Source organism: Chiloscyllium punctatum, chromosome X, assembly GCF_047496795.1.
Source record: "Chiloscyllium punctatum isolate Juve2018m chromosome X, sChiPun1.3, whole genome shotgun sequence".
In the NCBI taxonomy this organism is placed as follows: domain Eukaryota; kingdom Metazoa; phylum Chordata; class Chondrichthyes; order Orectolobiformes; family Hemiscylliidae; genus Chiloscyllium; species Chiloscyllium punctatum.
The window spans coordinates 24,945,101-24,969,689 of NC_092791.1; the positions used below are offsets into that span (position 1 = coordinate 24,945,101).

General features: G+C 40.4%; 1 protein-coding gene across 19 annotated transcripts in view; it reads right to left on the minus strand.

Annotated features, from left to right (window-relative positions):
• Positions 1-5,375: 5,375 nt before the first annotated feature.
• The window catches only part of kmt2d (lysine (K)-specific methyltransferase 2D), a 247,467-nt gene continuing 228,253 nt past the window's right edge, over positions 5,376-24,589 (minus strand). For all 19 annotated transcript variants that reach the window (XM_072566973.1, XM_072566979.1, XM_072566978.1 and 16 more), the window contains 6 exons: positions 22,639-22,769; positions 21,935-22,103; positions 20,306-20,422; positions 11,029-11,102; positions 10,299-10,407; positions 5,376-8,254 (listed from right to left, as the gene is read on the minus strand). In XM_072566973.1, coding sequence (XP_072423074.1) covers positions 8,162-8,254; positions 10,299-10,407; positions 11,029-11,102; positions 20,306-20,422; positions 21,935-22,103; positions 22,639-22,769 — 693 coding nt within the window. In that variant the 3' untranslated portion in view covers positions 5,376-8,161. The remainder of the gene's footprint in view (positions 8,255-10,298; positions 10,408-11,028; positions 11,103-20,305; positions 20,423-21,934; positions 22,104-22,638; positions 22,770-24,589) is intronic.

Genomic DNA, 24,589 nt, shown 5'->3' on the forward strand with positions numbered 1-24,589 from the left:
GTCTTCGTTCTGTTTAGTTAAAAGTAAAATCTACAAAAAATGGAATGTTGTTGGCAATTTCTTGATTGGCGGGGTGATGTCATTCAGTAAATTTGGTTGACATATGATCCATGAGGATTGTAACAGGCTACAGTGGTTCAAGAACACATCTCACCAGAGCCTGCTCAAGTGCATAGAGATGGACAGTAAATGCTGGCCTTGCCTGTAACACACATTTCTAGAACAAAAAAAAGGAGCTAAGGTGAAGCAGCATACCTTGAAGGGCACAAAATCTAACCGCTATTCACAAAATACTTGATGAGAGGTAATTGTGCCTGAAAATGCAATCAAATATTTTTTAAATGAGGTTGGGCAAATTCAGTCAGAAGCCAAGAAAATGTCAAACCATTTTTATTACAAAAATGTGAAAACACTGTGTAAGCAGTTTGGTAAATCAAATGGTAAGTTTACCGGCACAGTCATGATGGGCCAAAGGCATGCCTCCTGTTCTGTAAAAACTCTTGACTCTAAAATGTACGATAAAGCTAGTGATAGGGAGTGGGCATCTAGCAACTTTGCCAAAGCACAAAATCTCTAAATGTCACCTTGACAGTAACATTCCCTCTCCGAACCCAAAACATAAAAATGTAGGATAATAGGATGTAGGTTTGCTCGCTGAGCTGGAAAGTTCATTTCCAGACATTTTGTCACCTTACTAGGTAACATCTTCACTGGGCCTCCAGGCGAAGCACTGTTGATAATTCCTGCTTTCTATTTATATGTAGGGTAACACTTTATTGTAGCCTTGAAGGATTGTTATACTAGTTTGCTGCTTAAGTGTACATACATGACTCTAAGGCTGGATACGGAATTCCACCTGTGGGAAGTCTGTTAAGAATTTGTAAAAAGTGTGATCACTTTAATGTGTGCCTAGAATGTTATCCTGTACATTCCAAATAATTATTTTCAAAACAGTTTTTGATACATTAAAACACCGTCTGGGTTTAGTGAACACTGTAGGTACACAAAAGACCTTAGCAACAGCTACATTTGTGTACAAAAGGCTTTGTAGTAAGCTAATGTGTGCTAACTTGCATATTCCTACAAATCCTTATTCTCAGACTCTATATTCTTTACTGTGAATTTTAGTTCTTCATTTATCACGGTGGCACAGTGGTTAGCACTGCTGCCTCACAGCACCAGAGACCCGGGTTCAATTCCCGCCTCAGGCGACTGACTGTGTGGAGTTTGCACGTTCTCCCCGTGTCTGCGTGGGTTTCCTCCGGGTGCTCCGGTTTCCTCCCACAGTCCAAAGATGTGCAGGTCAGGTGAATTGGCCATGCTAAATTGCCCGTAGTGTTAGGGTAGATGTAGGGGTATGGGTGGATTACGCTTCGGCGGGGCGGTGTGGACTTGTTGGGCCGAAGGGCCTGTTTCCACACTGTAAGTAATCTAATCTAATCTAATCTATTTTGATTCCTCCCTCAAAGGAAAAGATTCAAAGGTTTATATTGCATTTACATTTGTAGCCATTTGCTGTCTGTCTTAATTAGTAGCAAGTCCCATTCCCCTCCTACTGACTGACATTGGGTCCCAGTCAAGCAACATTGTGACATTTGATTTCTCAAGCCGTGTTTCTCAGTGCTTATGTGGTCTTGACCCTCCCTCTGAATGCTCTCCAGCTCCACAACCCTTCAAGACATCAACACCCCTAAATTCTGGCATATTCTGCATTGCAATTTATAATCAATCCACCTCTGGTCCCATGCCTTCGGTTATCTTGGCCCCAATTTCCCTTCCTCCTAATCAATGGTAAACCTAGCCCTCCTGCAAAATCCTTCTTAACAACATCTGGGGCTTGTATCCAAACTGTCAGAGATTTCCCCATAGTCATATTCACAGAATTATACCTTACAGCCGATGTCTCAGATACCATCACTACCTCAAGGTATAGCCTGCTTCAACAACAACAGATCGAAGAGAGATGGTAGCACTGTGGTGTATAGGGAGTAGGGAGTACGTCCTGGGAACCCTCAACATCAACTCTCGAGCCCAAGAAGTCTCATGGCATCAGGCCCAACACTGGGAAAGAAATATCCTTCTGAGAACCACATTCCTTTACCCAACACTGGCTCATGAATCAGTACTACTCCAGGTTGAACACCACTTGGAAGGAGCATTGAGGGTAGCAAAAATACAGAATTAAGTTCCACCATCCAGAGTACAATGTACATCACCAAGAATGGCTCAGTAGTACCATCATTGACCAAGTCCTAAAGGATACGGCTGCTAGACGGAGTCTGCAGCAAGTGGTGTCAGAACCAGAGAGAAAAACCTACTTGACCTCATCCTCACCAATCTACCGGTTGCAGGCACATCTGCCGATGACAGTATGGGCATACAGACCACATGACCATCATGGAGATGAGGTCCCATCTTCACACAGAGGATACACTCCGTAGTGTTTTGCCACTATCACTATGCTAAATGCACAGACATTGATCAGATCTAGCAAGTCAAAACTGGGCATTCATGAGATGCTGTGGGCCATCAATAGAATTGTAGCTAACTGCCATCTGCAACCTCATACCCTGGGATATACCAGGGGAAATCAACACTGGTTCAAAGAACAGAGTAGGAGGGCACTCAGTTAAGTAGCTTAAGTAATTCGAAAGGACAATAGAGCTTCATTGTCATTAGAGAGACTATTTGTGATTTAACCTGAGGGTCACCACAGCAATGAAGCAGTGAGGTTGAGGCGTAAAGTCCTTTATGGAAACCTCAGCCAGCGCAGGAATTGAACCCACACTGTTGGCAGCATCTCAAACCAGCTGTCCAGCTAACTGAGGTAACCAATCATCCTATTTTCAAGATTAGCACCAGGCATATTAATCTGGTGAGACAACACAGGGTCATTTGCATATCAAAGAATGCAAATGGTCCCACAACCAATAGATTAGATCTAAGCTCAGCAGTCCTGCCACATTCAGTCACCGAGTTTGACAGAATACTTCACAAATATCTGCATCCTCAAAACGATACTAAGAAACAGTTGGAAGCACCTGCATATGGGAATGGCTACGGACCCTGACAACATTCTGACAATAGTACTGAAGACTTGTGTTCCAGAACTGGCCATGTCCCTAGCCAATTTGTTTCAGTACAGTTACAACATTGACATCTATCCAACAACATGGAAAATTACCTGGGTATGACCTGTATACAAAAAGCAGGACAAATTCAATCCCTCCAAATTACTGCCCCAGTCTACTCCTTAATCATCAGTGAAATGATGGAAGGGGTATTTGACAATGTTATTAAGTGGCACTTGCTCTGTAACACAATGTTTTTTTTTAAGAAACTGTACAGGAGGCCATTCAACCCATACTGTCTGCACTGGCTCCCAAAAGAGTTCTCCAGCCAGTCCCACTCTCCAGCTCTATCTTCATAGGCCTCTAAATTCATCCCTTTCAAATATATATCCAGCTCTTTTGAAACCTCTGATGAAATCTGCCTCCACCGCTGCCAGGCAGCACACTCCAATCCTAACAACTCTGGGTAAAGTTCCTTTTCACCGCACTCCTTGCTGGCCATTCTGAAATTGTGACCCCCAAGTTACTGACAAAGCAACTAGTAGAAACAGAATATCCTTTTCTTTACCATATTAAAATTATTCATAATTTTGAGCACCTCAATAAGGTCACCTCTTAATCTTCTCTGCTCCAAGGATAATAAGCACTGAAAATGTGTTGCTGGAAAAGCGCAGCAGGTCAGGCAGCATCCAAGGAACAGGAGAATCGACGTTTCGGGCATCAGCCCTTCTTTGGGCTGATGCCCGAAACGTCGATTCTCCTGTTCCTTGGATGCTGCCTGACCTGCTGCGCTTTTCCAGCAACATATTTTCAGCTCTGATCTCCAGCATCTGCAGTCCTCACTTTCTCCTCCAAGGATAATAAGCCTGATTTCTCTCATCTTTCATTGTATCTAAAATACCTCTTTCTTGGTATCTGTTGGAGCCTGTAAATATTGTGAGATTAATGTTACTCAGATTAGGTTCCACCAAGGCTACTCATTTCCTGACCTCATTACAGCCTTAGGCCAAACATGGGCAAAAGAGCTGAACTCCAGAGGTGAGTGGCAATTATAGGAAGGTGGGGGGGGGGGGGGGGGGGTGGAAAAGAGTCTCAGATACAGTCACATAGCTAGGTTAACTCCAGGAAAGGTAAGGGAGGTAGGCACCAAGTGCAGGAGTCTTTTGTGGATATACCCATTTCAAACAGGTATGCTATTTTGGAAAATGTAGGGGGTGATGGATTCTCAGGGGAAACGTAGCACGAACAGCCAAGTTTCTGGAATTGAGACTGGCTCTAATGCGAGTGGTACGTCGACTTCCAAGAGATCAATTGTGTTAGGGGATTCTGTAGTCCGAGGTACAGACAGACGTTTCTGTGGCCAGTAGCAAAAAAGCAGAATGGTGCGTTGATTCCCTGGTGCCAGGATCAAGGATGTCTCAGAGAGGGTGCAGAATGTTCTCATGAGACCTAAGGGGCAACTCTTTCACACAGAGGGTGGTATGGGTATGGAATGAGCTGCCAGAGGAAGCGGTGGAGGCCGGCACAATTGCAACATTTAAGAGGCATTTGGATGGGTATATGAATAGGAAGGGTTTGGAGGGATATGGGCTGGGTGCTGGCAGGTGGGTCTAGATTGGGTTGGGATATTAGGTCGGTATGGATGGGTTGGACCGAAGGGTCTGTTTCCATGCTGCACATCTCTATGACTCTGAGTGAGAATGACCCTTGACATCAGGACCACATTTGACTGAGTACGGCATCAAGGAGCCCTGGCAAGATTGGAATCAATTGAAATCAGGAGGGAAAACTCTCCATTAGTTGGGGTTATAATTGTAGAAAGGAAGATGGTTGTTAGAGGTCAGTCATCTCTGTTCCAGGACATCTCTGCAGGGTCGCATTCTGGGCCCAACCATCTTCAGCTGCTTCATCAATGACTTTCCCTCCATCACAAGGTCAGAAGTGGAGATGTTCACTGATGACTGCACCATGTCCAGTATCATTCACAACTCCTCAGGTAGGTGAAGCAGCTCAAGTCCACATGCAGCAAGTCCATTTGTAATAACTGGAGGCTAATCAATGAGGTTTTTAAAATACATAAGTTTTGCATTACCTCCTTACTTTTGCGTCCAAAGCTCTTATGTCAGAAGCCATGAATCCTGCAAGTCTCTTCTAAAACCTTGCCATACTTTGAAGATTTAGCTAAAGCCCCAAAATCCCTGCTGCTGACTATGATAAAACTTGATTATATTCATCCTCCTAAAATGTATTCAAGGGTTGGTTTTTCTACTTTTAACCACAAATCAATAAACAGAGTCCAAAATGTGATTTTATTTCAAACAGTTTTAATGCAGTAAATTCACCTCTGTAGGAACAGATGTCCTTATTTATCATACAGTAATGCAAAGATGCTACATTTGTATTTAAAAAAGGTTTGTACAATCTAGCCAACATGATCATAAACGGTCTCTACATGTACCAGGGATGTACAGAATAAGCTTATTCCTGCAGGAGATTTAATACATAGAGCATCTTGGCTCTTTGACATAAATTATATACAATTCAACTTATGTTCAGTACAAAAAAAAACATGCCACATACAATAAAAAAGGATAATTTTAATTCATTACCAGTGACAACATTTGCTGTACAGAATGCACACAACACAAACAAAAAAACTTTCATATTCTGGAACTTTATCATTAAAAAATACTCAAGAAATCTCTGCTTCTGTTTTTGCCCCAATTGCAAGGATAAAATGCACCACAAAATACCTAGCTCAGAGTGTAAACAGTATGAACAAGGCTTTACTGCAAATAGGACATCTTCATTTGTTAACTGAGCAACTTCCAACAATACATTACGTGACTGCAACCTCCCTAACTGTGTCAGTCAGGGAAGTGGGATCCCACAATGCATCAGGGCTCTGTGGACATCTTCAGTTAACATGAAAAAAAGTCCCATTTTTAAATTAGAATCTTCCATTAAAAGATGCCCCTGCTCCTGTCATTTTAAGAGAGGGCTGAAATCAGCTTTAATTATAAAAACAGTAAAACACTGTAAGCTTAAATTTATCTAACATGATCTACATTACCTAGAATCTTCTCATTGCATGCTAATATCTTCCCTGCTTCAATCCAACCAGCAGCTATTTTATATTACCAATACCAACCGTTCATTTGTACGAATGAGAATCTGATCCAGTGGTTTCTGCTTTGGAGATTTCTACAAGTCTTATATTTACATTTTTACAGTTGCAGTGTGGAGAAGATGCAGTGGGGGCAGCAGCTTTCATGAATCACGCCAATAAAAAAAATCTCCCCCATCCAGACCTATCCTACTGTTCCGAATAAAATTCACACTTTCATATATATATTACAGGAACAAAACTACAGTAAAATGACTTGTGGAATCAAGTAGGTGAGAAATCCTTCAGTGCAAGTCTCCTCTGCAAGAGATTTCAGAGAGAGTCCGTTTGTGCGTTGAACCAAATGCCCTAGCCACTCGCCTGTCGATACTGACTGAATAGGATCAAGGTGGCCCCAGACCAAAGTCTTCAAGTACCACCCTCTTTTTCACTGTGTTTTATGCTGTTGATCAGCAACTGAAGACTTACAGTTTAACTTATAGGTCCTGATCGTCCAAATTAGATAGCTATTTATGACTGGCATGTTGTTACTTCCATTTTTGAAACAATATAAATTATATTGGATAAAAATGTCACCAATCATGGAAATGTGTTGTCAGGTCGACAGCTTAAAAGGGATCCTCCAGATTCCAGTTGGGAGCTGGTCAATTTAAACTCAGTTACAACCAGATCTCATCACCAACAGTATGAGAATTGTCTGTGCCAGCCCCAGAGTCTCTTTTTATTATGTTCTTTCCAATAAACTCCCAACACAGAACCATTCAACTGGTCCTAGTGAGCTCTTAATGTGGATTGTCTTTCAAAAATATCTTTCGCATATTACTTTTGAGTCATAATATGTAAAAGATCTACATTTCCCAGATAGTCACTCAAGTTTTACACAAGGTGACCAGCATGGATGGAGGTTTTACTCTTCTCAGTTTCTACCAAGCTAATGATGATTTCCTTTCTTCTATATTTTAGTTAATTATGGAATTAACCTCCCTTGAAATAAACTACAATCTGATGATAGTAATAAACACACAAAATGAGTCTATTGTTTGAAAAGTTAACATTATTGATTCTGGTGAAGCAATCAAAAACCTTCCAAACAAGAAATCCCACACCGGTTCTCCAGCATACAATTAGGGCAAATAGCATGGGAAATCCAAATCTTCGAATGCATTCAAATTTATCACACCCAATGGACACCATCTCTTTAAAACTCTAGTGTTTTTAGGAGTGCTACTTTTTAAAATCACTGCCTTGGTTTCAAATCACTCGCCTTCTATTAAAAATAAACATGCGTTGATTTTACTTATACCAGCAATGTTCAAATAGTCTTGTATTTTTCAAAATAAAAAATCTTGTCAGAGAAACCCCCATTTCCTTTCTCCTGGAGACGTACCACACCTGTCGAAAATCAGAGACCCAGCAGAGTTAAAAAAAAGCTGGTGACTCTTCCTTCCTTTGATTGGACTTAATTAGAATAGAAATTAAATCAGTCCTTCAGGTTGAGGCCCTTCAGAAAAGGTCTGCACAATGAGAGGATCTCATTATCTGTCTGTCTCTCTCTCTTGTGGGGACTACAGACAAAAAAAATCATAGATTACATTCAGAACCAACCCACAGGCCTGGCAGGAAATGCAGTCATTGGCTGTAGATCTTAATATCTCTGTGCACCTGCTCAGTCCATTTGTTTCAGTATCTTATTGTTCACTAAATGTTGTTAAAAGGCTGTGCACATCTGAGTAACAATATCACTACACTCTCTCTCAACTACAGATATTTTTCAACATGAAATTTGGTAAATAATTCTTTGTAAACTAGTGAGTTTTTCCCATCTTCATAGTTTTGCTGCTGAGACACTCCATGTCGCAATATCTGTCAGTATGATTTCTCTGAGTGTACCAGATACAAAGTCCAGAATTCTGAACGATTTGAAATTGTAAATTCTGACTCAGCTAAAATTGCTTTAAATGTTTTAATTCATCCACTTTCTGCAGTTGAGTGCTCCACAGTGACATGGAATCTTGTGCTGATCATCTTCAAAATCAAACTTATAGTCATAAGTCAGCTAAAGGAAGGGGGAAAAAGAAAACGTTAGGACAGAAATTGTTTAGTGAACAGTCAGCATCGAGTTATCGGATATATTTTTGAACCACCATAAACATGGCCAGATAAATGAATTTTCCATAACCTTAACACAGCGGAAAACATACCTTTGGAATTTTAGACAAAACAGGCAACTGTCGATCTTACTCATACTTACATCATTCCACACTGAAGTCTATTAGCTGAAATACAGATCATGCCCATTGGGTGTCAAAATAATTGCCTTTTCCTGAGGGCTCTGAGATATTCTTGATTGTTGCTACTTAAAAATTTTCAGAGATGCCTTCATTCTCATGAACTCCTTTACTGGATTATGCAGTCACAGTGGCATTAGTGTGTATTTGTAATAAATATTTTGGGAGTTTTCTACTTCAGAATAAGATGATAGTACAAATTCCAAGGACCGTACAAAAGAATCATTATTAAAGCTTTTAAATTGGAATCTATAAATAAAGACATTCCAGATAGTTTAGGTTAAATAAGTCTTCCATATTTCATTTCCAAAATTTCAGGACAGCCAGTGATCTTTCACAGAAATATTGCCAATAATCAGAAGATCCCTTGGTTTGGGGTCAGCAATATTTTTCTTGAATTACTTGATGCTTACTGAAGGTTTGTTCAGTTCATACCCGTGATGGTTCAATACTTTTTTGAAGCGGTGTGCAGTACCAGTATTTGAGACTTTCAAACATGACCAAACATCCTGTCTAGTGCTGTAAAACTATCTTCTAAAGCAAATTTGAATTCTTATTTATCCAAGTTACATTCGAGCTTGGCATTCTTTAAAACACAGAGACATGCAAGACTTGGTTCTTTATATGTAGATCTAGATATCATTTTAAAAAAAAACTTTACAGATCCTTTATCGGGGCAATATAGCTACCAGTTGGAATCAGCCTCCTTCCCCATTGGCTAACACTCAGGCTATACAAACTATTTTAAAATCAAAGCTTCTACAAGATACCTAATCAATGCATCACATTTCAGTGTGACAATTCAAATGTAATTATTTGATCTTATGTTTATTGAAGAGTAACACTAAACTAGGGTTTTAAACAGGTGGTGAGGATTACGGCACAAAATAAACCACAGAAAAGTTTCAGCACAGTAATCGGCTCACTGTGTCTGTGCTGGCTGGATGAACTAACTGCTCATTCCAATCCCACTTACTAGCACCTAGTCTGTAAACTTGGCAGGTTATGGTGCTTCGGGTGCGCATGCAGGTTCCTTTTAAATGAGTCTCGAGTTTTTGCCTCAACCACTGTGAATACAAATTGGCTGTGTTTGGCTGTGAATACCAAACACTCGCCAGCCTTCTGACAGAAAATGTTTTCATTTCCTCTCTAACCTTTCTACCAATCACCCTAAATCTTTGGGAAGTGACCTCTCTGCGAATAGCAGCTTCTACTTCCTTTGAACACCTTTGGGTTTCTTGGTCTCTCACCTCCTCCTTCCTCCACCTCGCGATTTGGGGATTTCAGAGATTATCTTCCTCACCACCCCGTATATTTTGAGCAGTGATGTCTATGCTATTTTCTACTTCGAAGGAATGGGATACTTAACACCATGCAATCACACATTAAGTTAATTGAATAATTATTTTTAATTGTTATGTGGATACCTTTTTGGCACAAGAACAGTAGCAGAGTACTGGCAGTGATCAGAAATTACCCAGAAGCCCAGATTAGAAATTCTTTCAATAAAATATTATTGGAACTCAGATAGTTCTGCTTTGACATCTTTATGCAGAGTTGAGCACATTGTTGGGACAAGGAATCTAACAATGCAAGCACTAAACAGATTTTCTGAAAGTGATAATATACATCTGATTCTCCATTATGGAAAATTTGGTGTTGGGCTTCCAGCAAATAGAAGAGAATGAAGAAATATATCAGTTAATATTTGGATTTTCTGCAACTCAGATTAGCATTGGGGCATGACACTGCATTCCTTGTATTCATTTTCAGCCAAATATTAAATAACTTACTTTTCAGTTTTCTACTCACCTCCTCTCCTTTTGGAATTCGCCTGCTTGAGATAATAATTATTTTGTCCTCCTTGTCAAAGGTCACAACCTCTGCGACACAGTTGGGGGCACAAGAATGATTGATATATCTGCACAGGAGAAAACAATTACGTGTTTTCTTTGTTAGAAAAACAGCAAGTTAACAGTATAAATATATAATCAAAAGAGCACAACATACTTTATAATGCAGTCAAGTTTGGGATTTCACAATACAACAAATTGTAAAATTACAAAATCAGGAATCCAACAATGTCACTGTGAGTAAGGTGCAACCATGTGCAGATAGGCCCAGGTATAATAAATTCAATATTACTATTGCAATAATTATCAGAACATATAATGCGTAGGAGTTGATTCCCAAATGCACTCAATTTATGTAACACCTTGCTGAAGGTAAAGGGAAAACATGAAGTGATAGCCCAATGTCACTACAGTTTAAAATCATGCCATCACCATTCTAGTGAGACTGCTGATAGCCTGGAAGTAGGTTACCCCCAACTCTGTTCATTTGGATTCAAAGACTGTGCAAGATTGCAAAGAAAGGGTCTACAGACTGGCAAAGGGAGATAAATGTCACACTCTGAGAAGATACAGAAAATTTAGAAACCTTATTCACCAGTCAATTCCTGGGATCATGACTATATAAAATTACTTCAACTCAATTCAAAATCATCATTGCCAATGCTATCACAACAGAAATTGTCACTTACCTGGCTGGACCTCCAGTTAAAGTAGCATCAATCACATGCTCATTATTGATTCGAAACATATAAACACCTCGATTCTGAAAGAAGTCACAAACACATTTATTTTTCGATCCTGTACTTCTCTTGCCACATAGTCCTTTCATAGAAATAAAGAGTACCAAAAGTTTCAGTACTGATGAAACTCCATTTTTCAATTAAAAGCTTAATGTCCTCACCTCGTCTGGTCTACATGAGACCCCAGACCCATTGCAATGTGGTTTAGTTTTAATTGCCCTCTAAAATAGTTAGCAAGCCACTCAAGTCAGGGACAGTTTAGGATGGGGAACAAATGCTGGCCTTGCCAGCAACATCCAACTCCTATACTAGAATTTAAGAAGTCTTTTGCAGTGGCAACTGGCATATATTATTTATTATCATATTTGAATATTGTTAGGCAAGAGAAAATGTTATAGTTTAAGGAGTTACTCGAAATAGTTTTTTTCTGTTTAATGTCTCAGACCACTCCATTGACTTAGATCTCAAGGCAAAGTCAATCATAAGAACATAAACCTAAGAGCAGGAGGCCATCTGGCTCTTCATGGCAGCTCCTCCATTCATGATGATCATGGCTGATCTTTTCATGGACTCAGATACATTTATCCACCCCCTCATCATAACTCTTAATTCCTTTACTGTTCAAAATATTAGCTTTAAAAGTATTTATTGAGGAAGCTTCAACTACTTCACTGGGCAGAAGATTCCACAGGTTCACATAACTCAAGGTGAAGAAATTCCTCCTCAATTTGGTCCGAAATCTGCTCCCCTAATCTTGAGGCTGTGCCCCTTGTCCTAGTTTCATCCACCAGTGAAAACATCCTCTGTACTTTTATCTTATTTATTCCCTTTATAATTTTGTGTATCTGTAAGATCTCACCTCATTCTTCTAAATTCCAATAGAGTCATAGAGATGTACAGCACGGAAACAAACTCTTGGGTCCAACTCGTCCATGCCGACCAGATATCCCAACCCAATCTAGTCCCACCTGCCAGCACCCGGCCCATATCCCTCCAAACCCTTCCTATTCAGATACCCATCCAAATGCCTCTTAAATGTTGCAATTATACCAGCCTCCACCACATCCTCTGGCAGCTCATTCCATACACGTACCACCCTCTGCGTGAAAATGTTGCCCCTCTCACCCTAGACGTATGCCCTCTAGTTCTGGACTCCCCCACCCCAGGAAAGAGACTTTGTCTATTTATCCTATCCATGCCTCTCATGATTTTATAAAACTCTAAGATCACCCCTCAACCTCCGACACTCCAGAAAAACAGCCCCAGCCTATCCAACCTCTCCCGATAGCACAAATCCTGGCAATATCCTTGTAAATCCTTTCAAGTTTCACAACATCTTTCCGACAGGAAGGAGACCAGAATTGCACTCAATATTCCAACAGTGGCCTACCCAATGTCCTACACAGCCGCAACATGACCTCCCAACTCCCTGCACTCAATACTGTGACCAACAAAGGAAAGCATACCAAATGCCTTCTTCACTATCCTATCTACCTGCGACTCCACTTTCAAGGAGCTATGAACCTGCACTCCAAGGTCTCTTCGTTCAGCAACACTCCATAAGACCTTACCATTAAGTGCACAAGTCCTGCTAAGATTTGCTTTCCCAAAACGCAGCACCACATATTTATCCAAATTAAACTCCACCTGCCACTCCTCAGGCCATTGGCCCATCTGATCAAGATCCCGCTGTACTCTGAGGTAACCTTCTTTGCTGTCCACTACACCTCCAAATTTGGTGTCATCTGCAAACTTAGTAGTTATACCTCTGAAGCTCACATCCAAATCATTTCTATAAATGACGAAAAGTAGTGGACCCAGCACCGATCCTTGTGGCACTCCACTGGTCACAGGCCTCCAGCCTGAAAAACAACCCTCCACCGCCACCCTCTGTCTTCTACCTTTGAGCCAGTTCTGTATCCAAATGGCTAGTTCTCCCTGTATTCCATGTGCTCTAACCTTACGAACCAGTCTCCCATGGGGAACCTTGTTGAATGCCTTTCTGAAGTCCATATAGATCACATCTACCGCTCTGCCCTCATCAATCCTCTTTGTTACTTATTCAAAAAAACTCAATCAAGTTTGTGAGACATGATTTCCCATGCACAAAGCCATGTTGGTTATCCCTAATCAAGTCCTTGCCTGTCCTAACATATGTGCATCCTGTCTCTCAGGATTCCCTCCAACAACCTGCCCACCACCAATGTCAGGCTCACTCGTCTATAGTACCCTGGCTTGTCCTTACCACCTTCCTTAAACAGTGGCACATTAGCCAACCTCCAGTCTTCCGGCACCTCACCTGTGACTATCGATGATACAAATATCTCAGCAAGAGGTCCAGCAATCACTTCTCTAGCTTCCCACAGAGTCCTAGAGTACACCTGATCTATTCCTCAACGTTCTAGATCTTCCATGTCCTTTTCCACAGTAAACACTGATGCAAAAAAAAATCTCCTGTGGCTCCACACAAAGACCGCCTTTTTGCCCTCCTGATTTCCCTCTTAAGTATACTCCTATTGCCTTTATACTCTAAGGATTCGCTTGATCTATCCTGTCTATACCTGACATACGCTTCTTTCTTTGTCGTAATCAAATCCTCAATTTCTTCAGCCATCCAGCATTCCCTACACCTACCAGCCTTTCCTTTCACCCTGACAGGAACATACTATGTCTGGACTCTCGTTATCTCATTTCTGAAGGCTTCCCATTTTCCAGCCGTCCCTTTACCTGCGAACATTTGTCCCCAATCAGCTTTTGAAAGTTCTTGCCTAATACCGCCAAAATTGGCCTTCCTCCAATTTAGAACTTCAACTTTTAGATCTGGTCTATCCTTTTCCATCACTATTTTAAAACTAATAGAATTACGGTCACTGGCCACAAAGTGTTATCCTACTGACACCTCAGTCACCTCCCTGCCTTCTTTCCCAAGATTTGGAGATGCCGGTGTTGGACCGGGGTGTACAAAGTTAAAAATCACACAACACCAGGTTATAGTCCAACAGGTTTAATTGGAAGTACACTAGCTTTCAGAGTGTCACCCCTTCATCAGGTGATAGTGGACGGCTCAATCCTAACAGAATTTATAGCAAAAATTTACAGGTGTGATGTAGCTGAAATTATACATTGAAAAATTGATTGTCTGTTAAGTCTTTCATCTGTTTGAATACCATGATAGTTTCACTTCTTTCATGTGAAAGTCACAAAACCTTTTTTAAAGAAGGTTGCATTCTCAGGTTAGCTGTTAACAATGGTGATAGCTAGACAATATGTTGAAGGTGTTAGCCCCGTGTTTTCTGTCTATGCCATGATGCTTAGATTGATTCTAATCTAAAAAGTAAGATAACTGAGTTCTACATGAATTCATGCAGTTTTTGAACAAAGTACAAATTCACCCCACAAAATGTGCGTGTGCATGTGGGTCTTTGCCTGTCTGGGTTGGGGGTTGTGTGTGTGAGAAAGTGTGTGCGTGTAGTGAGTCTTACGTCTGAGGGGGTGCATGTGGGAGTGTGTGTGTCTGTAAGAGTGTATGTGGGAGTCTGTGTGTCCGTGTGTGTGTATAGTGCAACGGTGGTCACCTGTAATGTGACATGAACCCAAGGTCCCAGTTGAGGCCCTCCCTATGGTTACCGAACTTGGCTATTGGCCGGAACTTGGCTATCGGCCTCTGCTCGGCCACTTCTGGCTGCTGCCTGACCCGAAGTCCGCCTTGGAGGATGGTCACTTGAAGGTCGAATGTCCTGGACCACTGAAGTGTTCCCCAACTGGGAGGCAACACTCCTGTCTATTGATTGTTGTGCGGTGCCCATTCATCCGTTGTCGTAGCCTTTGCTCGGTTTCCCCAATGTACCATGCCTCTGGGAATCCTTGCCTGCAACGTATAAGATAGACAATGTTGGCTGAGTCACATGAGTACCTGCCATGTACAAGGTGGGAGGTGTCCCCACGCGTAATGGTGGTATCTATGTCCACACTCTGACATGTCTTGCAGCGCCTATCGTGACAGGGTTGTATGGAGTTGTCCGGAGAGCAAGCTGCCCAGCTCTCAGGACAACTCCATACAACCCTGTCACGATAGGCGCTGCAAGACATGTCAGAGTGTGGACATAGATACCACCATTACGCGTGGGGACACCTCCCACCTTGTACATGGCAGGTACTCATGCGACTCAGCCAACATTGTCTATCTTATACGTTGCAGGCAAGGATGCCCTGAGGCATGGTACATTGGGGAAACCGAGCAAAGGCTACGACAACGGATGAATGGGCACCGCACAACAATCATCAGACAGGAGTGTTCCCTTCCAGTTGGGGAACACTTCAGTGGTCCAGGACATTCGACCTCGGACCATCGGGTGACCATCCCCCAAGGCAGACTTCGGGACAGGCAGCAGCCAGAAGTGGCCGAGCAGAGGCCGATAGCCAAGTTCCGGCCAATAGCCAAGTTCGGTAACCATAGGGAGGGCCTCAACTGGGACCTTGGGTTCATGACACATGACAGGTGATCACCATTGCACTATACACACACACACACACACCCCCTCACAGACTTAAGACACTCTACACACATACACACGCACACACTCACAACCCGCAACCCAGACAGACACACAGACAAAGACCCACATGCACACATATTTTGTGGGGTGAATTTGTACTTGCAGGGTTACATTGTACTTTGCTCAAAAACTGCATACATTCATGTAGAACTCAGTTATCTCACTTTTTAGATTAGAATCAATCTAAACATCATGGCAGAGACAGAGAACACAGGGGGGCTAACACCTTCAACATATTCTCTAGCTATCACCATTGTTAACAGCTAACCTGAGAATGCAACTTTTTAAAAAAAGGTTTTGTGACTTACACATGAAAGAAGAAGTGAAACTATCACTGTATTCAAACAGATGAAAGACTTAACAGACAATCAATTTTTCAATGTATAATTTCAGTTACATCACACTAAATTTTTGCTATAAATTCTGTGTGTTAGGATTGAGCCCTCCACTATCACCTGAAGGAGTGACCCTCCGAAAACTAGTGTGCTTCCAATTAAACCTGTTGGACTATAACCTGGTGTTGTGTGATTTTAAACTTTTTTCCCCAAGAGTAGGTCAAGTTTTGCACCTTCTCTAGTAGGTACATCTGCATACTGAATCAGAAAATTTTCTTGCACACATTTAACAAATTCCTCTCCATCTAAACCCTTAACACTATAGCAGTCCCAGTCTATGTATAGAAAATTAAATCCCTTTCAATAACCACCCTATTATTCTTACAGGCAACTGAAATCTGACAAATTTGTTTCTCAATTTCCCTCTGACGATTAGAGGGTCTATAATGCAATCCCAATAAGGTGATCATCCCTTTTTTATTTCTCAGTTCCACCCAAATAACATCCCTGGATGTATTTCTGGAATATCTTCCCTTAGTACAGCTGTAATGTTATCCCTTATCAAAAACACCACTCCCCCTCCTCGCTTGCCTCCCTTTCTGTCCTTCCTGTAGCATTTGTATCCTGGAACATTAAGCTGCCAGTCCTGTCCATCTTCTCAATCTCTCTTCATAAGCCAACCCCTTCAACTCTGGAATCAACCTAGGGAACCTCCTCTGCACTCCCTCTCGTGCCAGTACATCCTTTCTCAAGTCAGGAGACCAAAACTGCACATAGTACTGTGTGGCCTCACCAGCACCCTATACAGCTGCAACATAATCTCCCTGCTTTTAAACTCAATTTTGGTAGCAATGAAGGACAAAATTCCATTTGCTGCCTTAATTATATGTTGCATATACAGACTAACCTTCTGTGATTCATGAACAAGAACATACAGGTCCCTCTGCACAGCAGCGTGCTTCAATTTTTAATATTCAACTAATCGTCCTTTTTACTGGTATTCCTACCAAAATGGATGACTTCACATTTATTACATTGTATTTCATCTGCCAGACCTTTGCTCACTCACTTAAACTGTGTCCTTCTACAAAGTTCCACAATCCTCTGCACACTTTGCTCTACCACTCATCTTAGTGTCGTCCGCAAACTTGCCCCCAACTCCAAATCATCTACGTAAATTGTGAATAATTGCGGTCCCAAGACTGATCCCTGAGGCACACCACTAGTCACTGATTGCCAACCAGGAAAGCATTCATTTATCCCCAGACTTTGCTTCCTGTTAGTCAACCAATCCTCTATCCATGCTAACACATTACCCATAATGCCCCGCATCTTTATCTTATGCAGCAGCCTTTTGTGTGGCACCTTGTTGAATGCCTTTTGAAAATCTAGATACACATCTGCTGGGTCCCCGTTATCCACCATGCTCATATTAATAGTTCTTGTATGTTAAGATCTCAAACCAGGCTATAAATTAGCGAACAACAAAGGGAAGTGAATAGATATAATGACACACTGTAGATTTACAGGGCACATTTATTCTAGTATGTTCAAGTAGCAGTCACATTTGCTTTGCTAAATTGCAATGAAAGCTGAATTGAACCAGTCCCTGATGGACATTAACCATTATGTACTGTCCAGAGTGTCTCTAGATTAAATATACGGTGACATTCAACAACATGGTTTTGTGTATTAACATTGAAAAACACTTTCAGAAAGATGAATGTGACCAATACAACAAAAATGTTAATGTGCGCCCTGAGCTCAAAGAACACCTTATCAAACATCCATGTGAATAAAATCCACAAGACTCTTATATGTAATTTAAGGGATGCTGCAAATCATACAAAAAAGCAATAAGCTGAAATTTCCTTTTGTTGTTTTGCTTTCAGCTCTATATACAGAAACCAACATTTAATTTTCACCAAACTCAACAATATTCCTACTGCCAGGCCTCAAGCGGGGTAGTGCTCTGATAATCAAGCCTCACTATCCCTGGAGTCATCACAAAAGTTAAAGATTTCATCAAATTACGCAAAATTCTCCAGTTTACCTGTCTGATGACCCAGATTAACAGGGTCCTGTACTTAACAAAACCACTACTATTTGCCATAAATAAATTCTGACTTTGAATTGTCAATGGATAACTCTTCCAGTTAAAACTCTAATCCCTTTCTAAAACTCCCTTACACACATCAAACAAAAAGACTTTGGTATTTTGAGTGCTAGAAAAAAAAAACTGGCAAAGCAGATCTAAGGCTCTGAGATGATCTTAGTATTTGCCAGGATTTTTGGTTCTTTGATCTCTCTTCTCCATGTTCTTTCCACATTTTTTCCACATTTTTGCAGGAGACACAGGTGATTGGTACATTAACTGCAAAGTCTCTTAGTTTCTGGTTACAGGCTGCTTCATATATCAATTGGTAGAAGGAAATCAAACTGTGTTTCCTTCAGATATTTTATTGCAGACAAAAACCCATGTCCTTTGGAGGTCCAAAGGCTTCTGCCAGATTCATTTACAGCCAAACATTGTTGAGAACCCAGGAGTCAGATAGTTGTCGTCAGGCCACTCCACAAACAGCAATTTATTGCCAACTGAATCTCACTTTGTACACACCTGTTGGTGCTAGTCCATTGACAAAAAGTCTTGCCCACTGCTTCAAGAGTGTAAAGACGACTGACAATGAGATTCAATAACTTGGTTTTAAAAAAATGCAGCAATTTGTTTTATAATCGTTGGTTTTAAAACAATTGTTTTCCCATTTCAGTCTACATTCACATATACAGAAAAAGAAAAGGTGTAGTCTTTTCACCATACAGCATAGGATCACAGAACACCAACAATTTTTTTTAAAATTGAGGTTATAGCATATTTTTGCCTTCACACCAAGGAACTTGAGACGATGCACACTTAAGCCCTGAATTAAAGGGTAGTTTTGCAATCTTGTTTATTTTTACTTCACCCGCCCCCCACATGTAATGCTTCATACCCGTTTTTCTTTTATAGTCTTTCCCCTCCTTTTTGGTTTTCATTATTGCATACATGCACAATTTAAGCATCAGAGTAGATTTATGTTTTAAAACAAATACTGTGAGCAGAGAGAAAATGCTGGAAATACATGTCAGTCAGCCCCTTTGTGTAAAGGTCAATATTCCAGTGCAAGACCAGAGTCTTGAAGGAATGCCTTGCACATTAACCTGTGTATCCTTTAGACAAGCTGATTGATGTTTACTTTCAATAATTCTAATTACTATAGTATCTTATTCACTTTATTTTCTAGGTTCTCAGAGCTTTTTATCAGTTCAAATCTAAATCAGATTAGACACCAGGAAATGGAACTGACACTCAGGATTATCTGTAGGGTAATCCAAGACAGATCAGAATGACCACAATTATGGCAATGAGGCAACCATTCAGTGTACATCTGGGTGATATGCAAGCTTGAACAAGTTTGATCATACAGCGCACAACCTAACATGTAGAGATTATATGACACTGATTTAACTTAGCACCTGTACTAACTGATGCTTATATCACACATCATACACCAGCATACAGTTTAAGCACTAGTTCAGCACTTATTATTACATCTAAAGGACAAGACGTCATCATTCTGTCATAACATTGGGGTAGCTGTCTGACTTAGAGACCTGACTTTGATTAATTCAAGTTAGTAACATACCACTTAGTAAAAGCATAGAATCCAACAACATAGGAGTCTGTCAATGAACCCATCTGCTTGTGAGATCTCTGAAGGGGTAATTTCACTTATGCTCATTTGGTTACCGACACAAATTTAAATGCCTAACTTCCAAATATTTATGCATTTCCATTTTGAAAGTAATGGACAGAAACAAAACAATGTTACCATTCACAAAATCTTGTTGAAATTTTCCTGTACCAAATCTACTTCTCACTAAGAATAGTCAACCTGTTTCCAAGGTTGTTCTGAAATTGGTTGCTGACTGTGACGGAAAACAAAGTCAAAGATGATGACCACGTTTCCCCAGTCGGCAGGTATCCAAGTTCTACATGGAACTTGCCATAGGAATATGGCTGAAATTGAGAATTCAGTATCCAAGAGGATTGCAGTCATAAACCCATGATTTGGCAACGAAATATGCAAATTGGGTAGCCACTTGAATTTTGTGGGGCATTAGGAACTCATGGTATTGAATTTCAATCCAAAATTTAAATCTTGGATAATTGCAAAACAAGACTAGCACCTGAAGATTGCAATGACTCAAAAATCAAAGGCATTAATTTCACTGATATTCACGTTCATTAAGGTTGTAATATGTAATATTGTGCACAGTGACATGGTTAATCCATACCTGAGTCTCGTACAATTTCTCTCTGCGGTTTGCAACCTCATTGCGAATGATTGTCCCTATGTATTCAATTACCATTGTGTGCTTCTCAAGGTCTTTGGCTGCATACAGACCCAGACCCTATGGAGCAGAAAAATAACCAAAGGTAGAAGAAACATTGAAATTAATTCTAAAACAGCCCTTAGAATTCAACAACTCCTGTCCAGGTTCCATTACTCATGACAGAGTATCATAGGGTTTAACCTGTGGATACACCATAATTTTTCAGTGAGGAGATCTCAAGTCCCAGGATATCCAAGCAGATAGATGTTATGCTGGCACATCTCAAAAATATTAAAATATTCAGTGTAGCACATCCCTCATTCAAGTGTAATTTAAGCTCCATGTACTTGTGCCATGGGTCATCAAGTGAACAAGCTAAATAGATGTGATCATTCTCAAATTTCATTCTAGATATCAAGTCATACATTTCTTTTACTACATGAAAACTTTACACACGTAGCAGTCCATAGTCAGTTTTGTTTGGTTGACAGAAACAGCTGACAATTTAGACTAGTTTCAGATAGAGTCTCATCTTTTTATTGCAATCAAGATCTCTCTCTCTTTGAAAATAACTTGAGCTCAAATGGCTCTACATTAAACTGGTTCTAGCCAATTTATGACAGCCATTTTATCTACCTTTTTTTTTAAATGTGACAGAGCTACCCCACAGGTTGAGGATTGCTATCCTTGCCGTTTGAAGGAAACCATGTCTGATTTTAAATTGACACTCATGTCCAGAGGTAACAGAAGCTGAAGAATTATAAAATTACTGATGGCAAAGGCCACAGGACAATATTTCATCTTCAATCTAGCCAAATCAACCAGCAAGGAATAATGCCCCAGAAGTTTCTCTATGCCAGGATCATCCTTGAAAACATTCTCTTTCGCCAATTGCTTTGGATATTTACATTGACAAACGTGGGTATCATGCAAAAAATTGTGTACAAGAATTGAGATTAGATATATTTGGCAATTTTTCTGCAGACCAAAGAATCGTTTTGCTGACTTTGGACAGGGTTTAAGACTCTGAAATTAAAAGTGGGTCAAAAAAATGCAGGTATCATGGATATTGGCTGCAGAGAATAATTAATAACAGTTAATACACATCCTGAAGCCAGGAGGCCACTTCAAATAGAAATAAAATGGCCAAGATAGAAGCATGAATGAGCCAAGATCAAAATACCAAAAACAAGGTGCACTACTGGTTGAGAAGGTGACAGAGAACTTTCAACCTATGACTAGAACTAATTAAAGCCACTCTAAGCTACAAAGCACTACTATCTTAGAGACAAAACAGAAAAATTCCAAAGGAAGTGCTTTCCCTGTAGATTTCAATATAACACAAGCATCGGCACAAGCAGAAAAGCTGAGAATGTGATGAATGAATGAAATCTATTAATAAGTGAGGTTATTAGAAAACGGAATATCTTGAAATGACGTTCCTAGCAAATTGAATTTCAGTCTTCCCTTCACCTACCAATGCTAAGCTGGAGGATGGCAAATAAATTTAAAAAAAGCAACTAATTTGATTTCAGAGTACAAAATCTGTTATAATTAGTGACATTTCACATTTTGCTGATAGTGACTCACCTGTATTCGAGATCGAGCCAGGTAAACATTATTTTTCCACTCTGTTTTCAGTCGGCGGTACTGAGAAGATTTGGAGTGAACAAACTGCTTGCTGTAGGGAGTGTTAATTTCTCCAGTTACTGTACTCTGAAATGCTTTTGATGTGCTGGTGCTGTTCAAGGTGTGCGGCCTGTTAAGTACGTCGGAGAAAAAGATTAATATCTGTACTCAGATCAAAATTGAAAAGGCTCCCCAGAACCAAGCCCGTTATGATTGTCATTACTTGATCTAAAGACTTAAAATATGCTTGAGGTATTAGTGCTTTCTATCTAGACCTTTATATAGGCTGGCAAAAAATGATAAAGCTACAGTTGAATGATAAAGTTATATTGCATCACTTAGTGTTTCAAGTTAGGCTTTTTTTTGACCTCTTAGCTCTTTGCAGTAAATCTACAAGTTTAAAATATTCAGTCTTGGCTTTCTGAACTTGCCAGCTACCATGGAATATTTCTCCAAAGCAGTTTTCTATCTGTCGATCAGTGTTCCTCAGCAGGAATCAAAATATCACATTTTACATAAAAGGCACGATATTATATTCAAATATAAAAGGCAGTTAAATTCATAGTTTAAATCTTGTGACAGAGATCACTTGATAATAAAATGCCTTTAAAAAAATTTATAAGGTTAAAGTTATCACAAGTCACTTTCATTTTTCCTGTACCCACCGTTTGTAGTGAGTCATAATTTTCGGCTCAGATCGGGCACAGCCTGTTGGATTGACAGCTAGCGGGAGTTCCATAAGCGGGTGCCGACCATACCTGAATATATAGTTCTGACAACTCTCCACACCTGGCAACTGGAGAGAAATCAGAATTAATTCACAAAACAAATTTCTAAAATGTATTTTAACTAAAAAGGTGATTAAAAATAGTGGGAGATGATGGCTTAGTGGTGTTATCGCTTAATTAAAAGATCCAGATATTGTTCTGGGAATCCAGGTTCAAATCCTGCCATGCCAGATGATGGAATTTGAATTTAGTAATAAAAAAAGTCTAACTATGACCATGAATTCATTGTTGATTGCCAGAAAAACCCATCTGGTTCACTCATGTCCTTTAGGGAAGGAAACGGCCATCCTCACTTGGTCTGGCCTACATGTGACTCCAGACCCACAGCAATGTGGTTGACTCTTAACTGCTCTCTGAAAAATTAGAATGGGCAGTAAATGCCAGAGACACCCTCACCCTGTGAATGAGTGAAGAAACCCCCACCATAAAATAATTGGGAAAATGCCTTTCTTCCCCCGAACTTGCAGACAGCAAATTTCAAAATTTATTTATAATTCTTGCGCCACAGCTGTCACCATGCTACCCATTGCCTAGCTGACTGATCGTGGATGAGCCAAAGTTTCTTGCAACTCACTATGGGCTAAATGAATACTTCCTGCTCAGCCTTCGAGCAGATAATTCACGCCATAGTCTTCAATCCCACACCTATCTCAGAACGCCCACTCGAGCTCAATTCAATAGGTCACAACTTTGAAGCCTGGTTCATCCAGAGTGTGCAGGAATAGATCAGCCGTTAGGAACATCACTGTACAACTCAGAGAAAGCCACCCAGAGTACAGCACTATAGGCTCAATGGCTAGTGACAGCAAATGAAAATCTGAATCCTCATTCCATTGCTTTGTTGACACCAATTGCCCATTTTAGGACTATTCCCAAATTACACATCATTTTCACCAAGCAGTGGACAACTTTTGCATCATCTATTACCTTTCATCTATACAACAAATCCCATCAGTTCTGCACATCCCTTTACTTGTCTCAATAATCCAGAGCAGCTACTGAGCTCTTGACAATTTCATGCCTATCCACAATTTATTTTGCTGTGCTTTTGACACATTTGTATCTATTTATGAAACTTAAACCTATTATGTAGCACCTTGTTGTTCATGCAAATAGTTTAGATACACCGTGAGGTCTCAGCTCACTAACCAACAGGCTAATTTCTGGCCCCCTCTACTTTTCACTCCCATTTCAGCAAATCATACTCTTACAAAATTTACCTTGCCATCACTCCAAACTCTGTTCTTGAGCAACCGAGTCTAACCATCTTGAGACTAAATCAGAACACTTGAAACCTTGGCATTATATCTGATCCAATGTGTTTCCTGACCAAATATTTGCAGCATCACTGAGACTGCTCGCTCCCACAACAACTTTGCCCTTACCTCTGCTCATCTGTGGCTCCTCTTGTCTTAACTCAAACCTTTCACCAATCATACTGGTGCTTCCTGACGAATACCAGCTCCCAGTGCAGCAATAACATAATTTCAAAATTCCCACACCCCCACATCTCTCTGAGTCCTCAAATTCCACAACCCCCCAAAAATACCTCTTTGACCAAGCTTTTGGTCATTTATCTCCTTGTGGCTCAATGCCATATCATGTTTTACAATGCTCACATGAGAGGAGTTGGATGATGGTACAGGTGCGATGTATATAAGCGTATTACTGATGGTATGTTGAGATTAATCACTAAGTTTGGAAAATAAATCAACCTTTATTTTATAAATCTTCAAGCGAAGATGATTGTAAACACAGTTTGCCCCACTCGGTCACCTGACCATATTAACGAGTTTTGAGAAGATTTGTAGCTCAGGTTGAAGTTTCG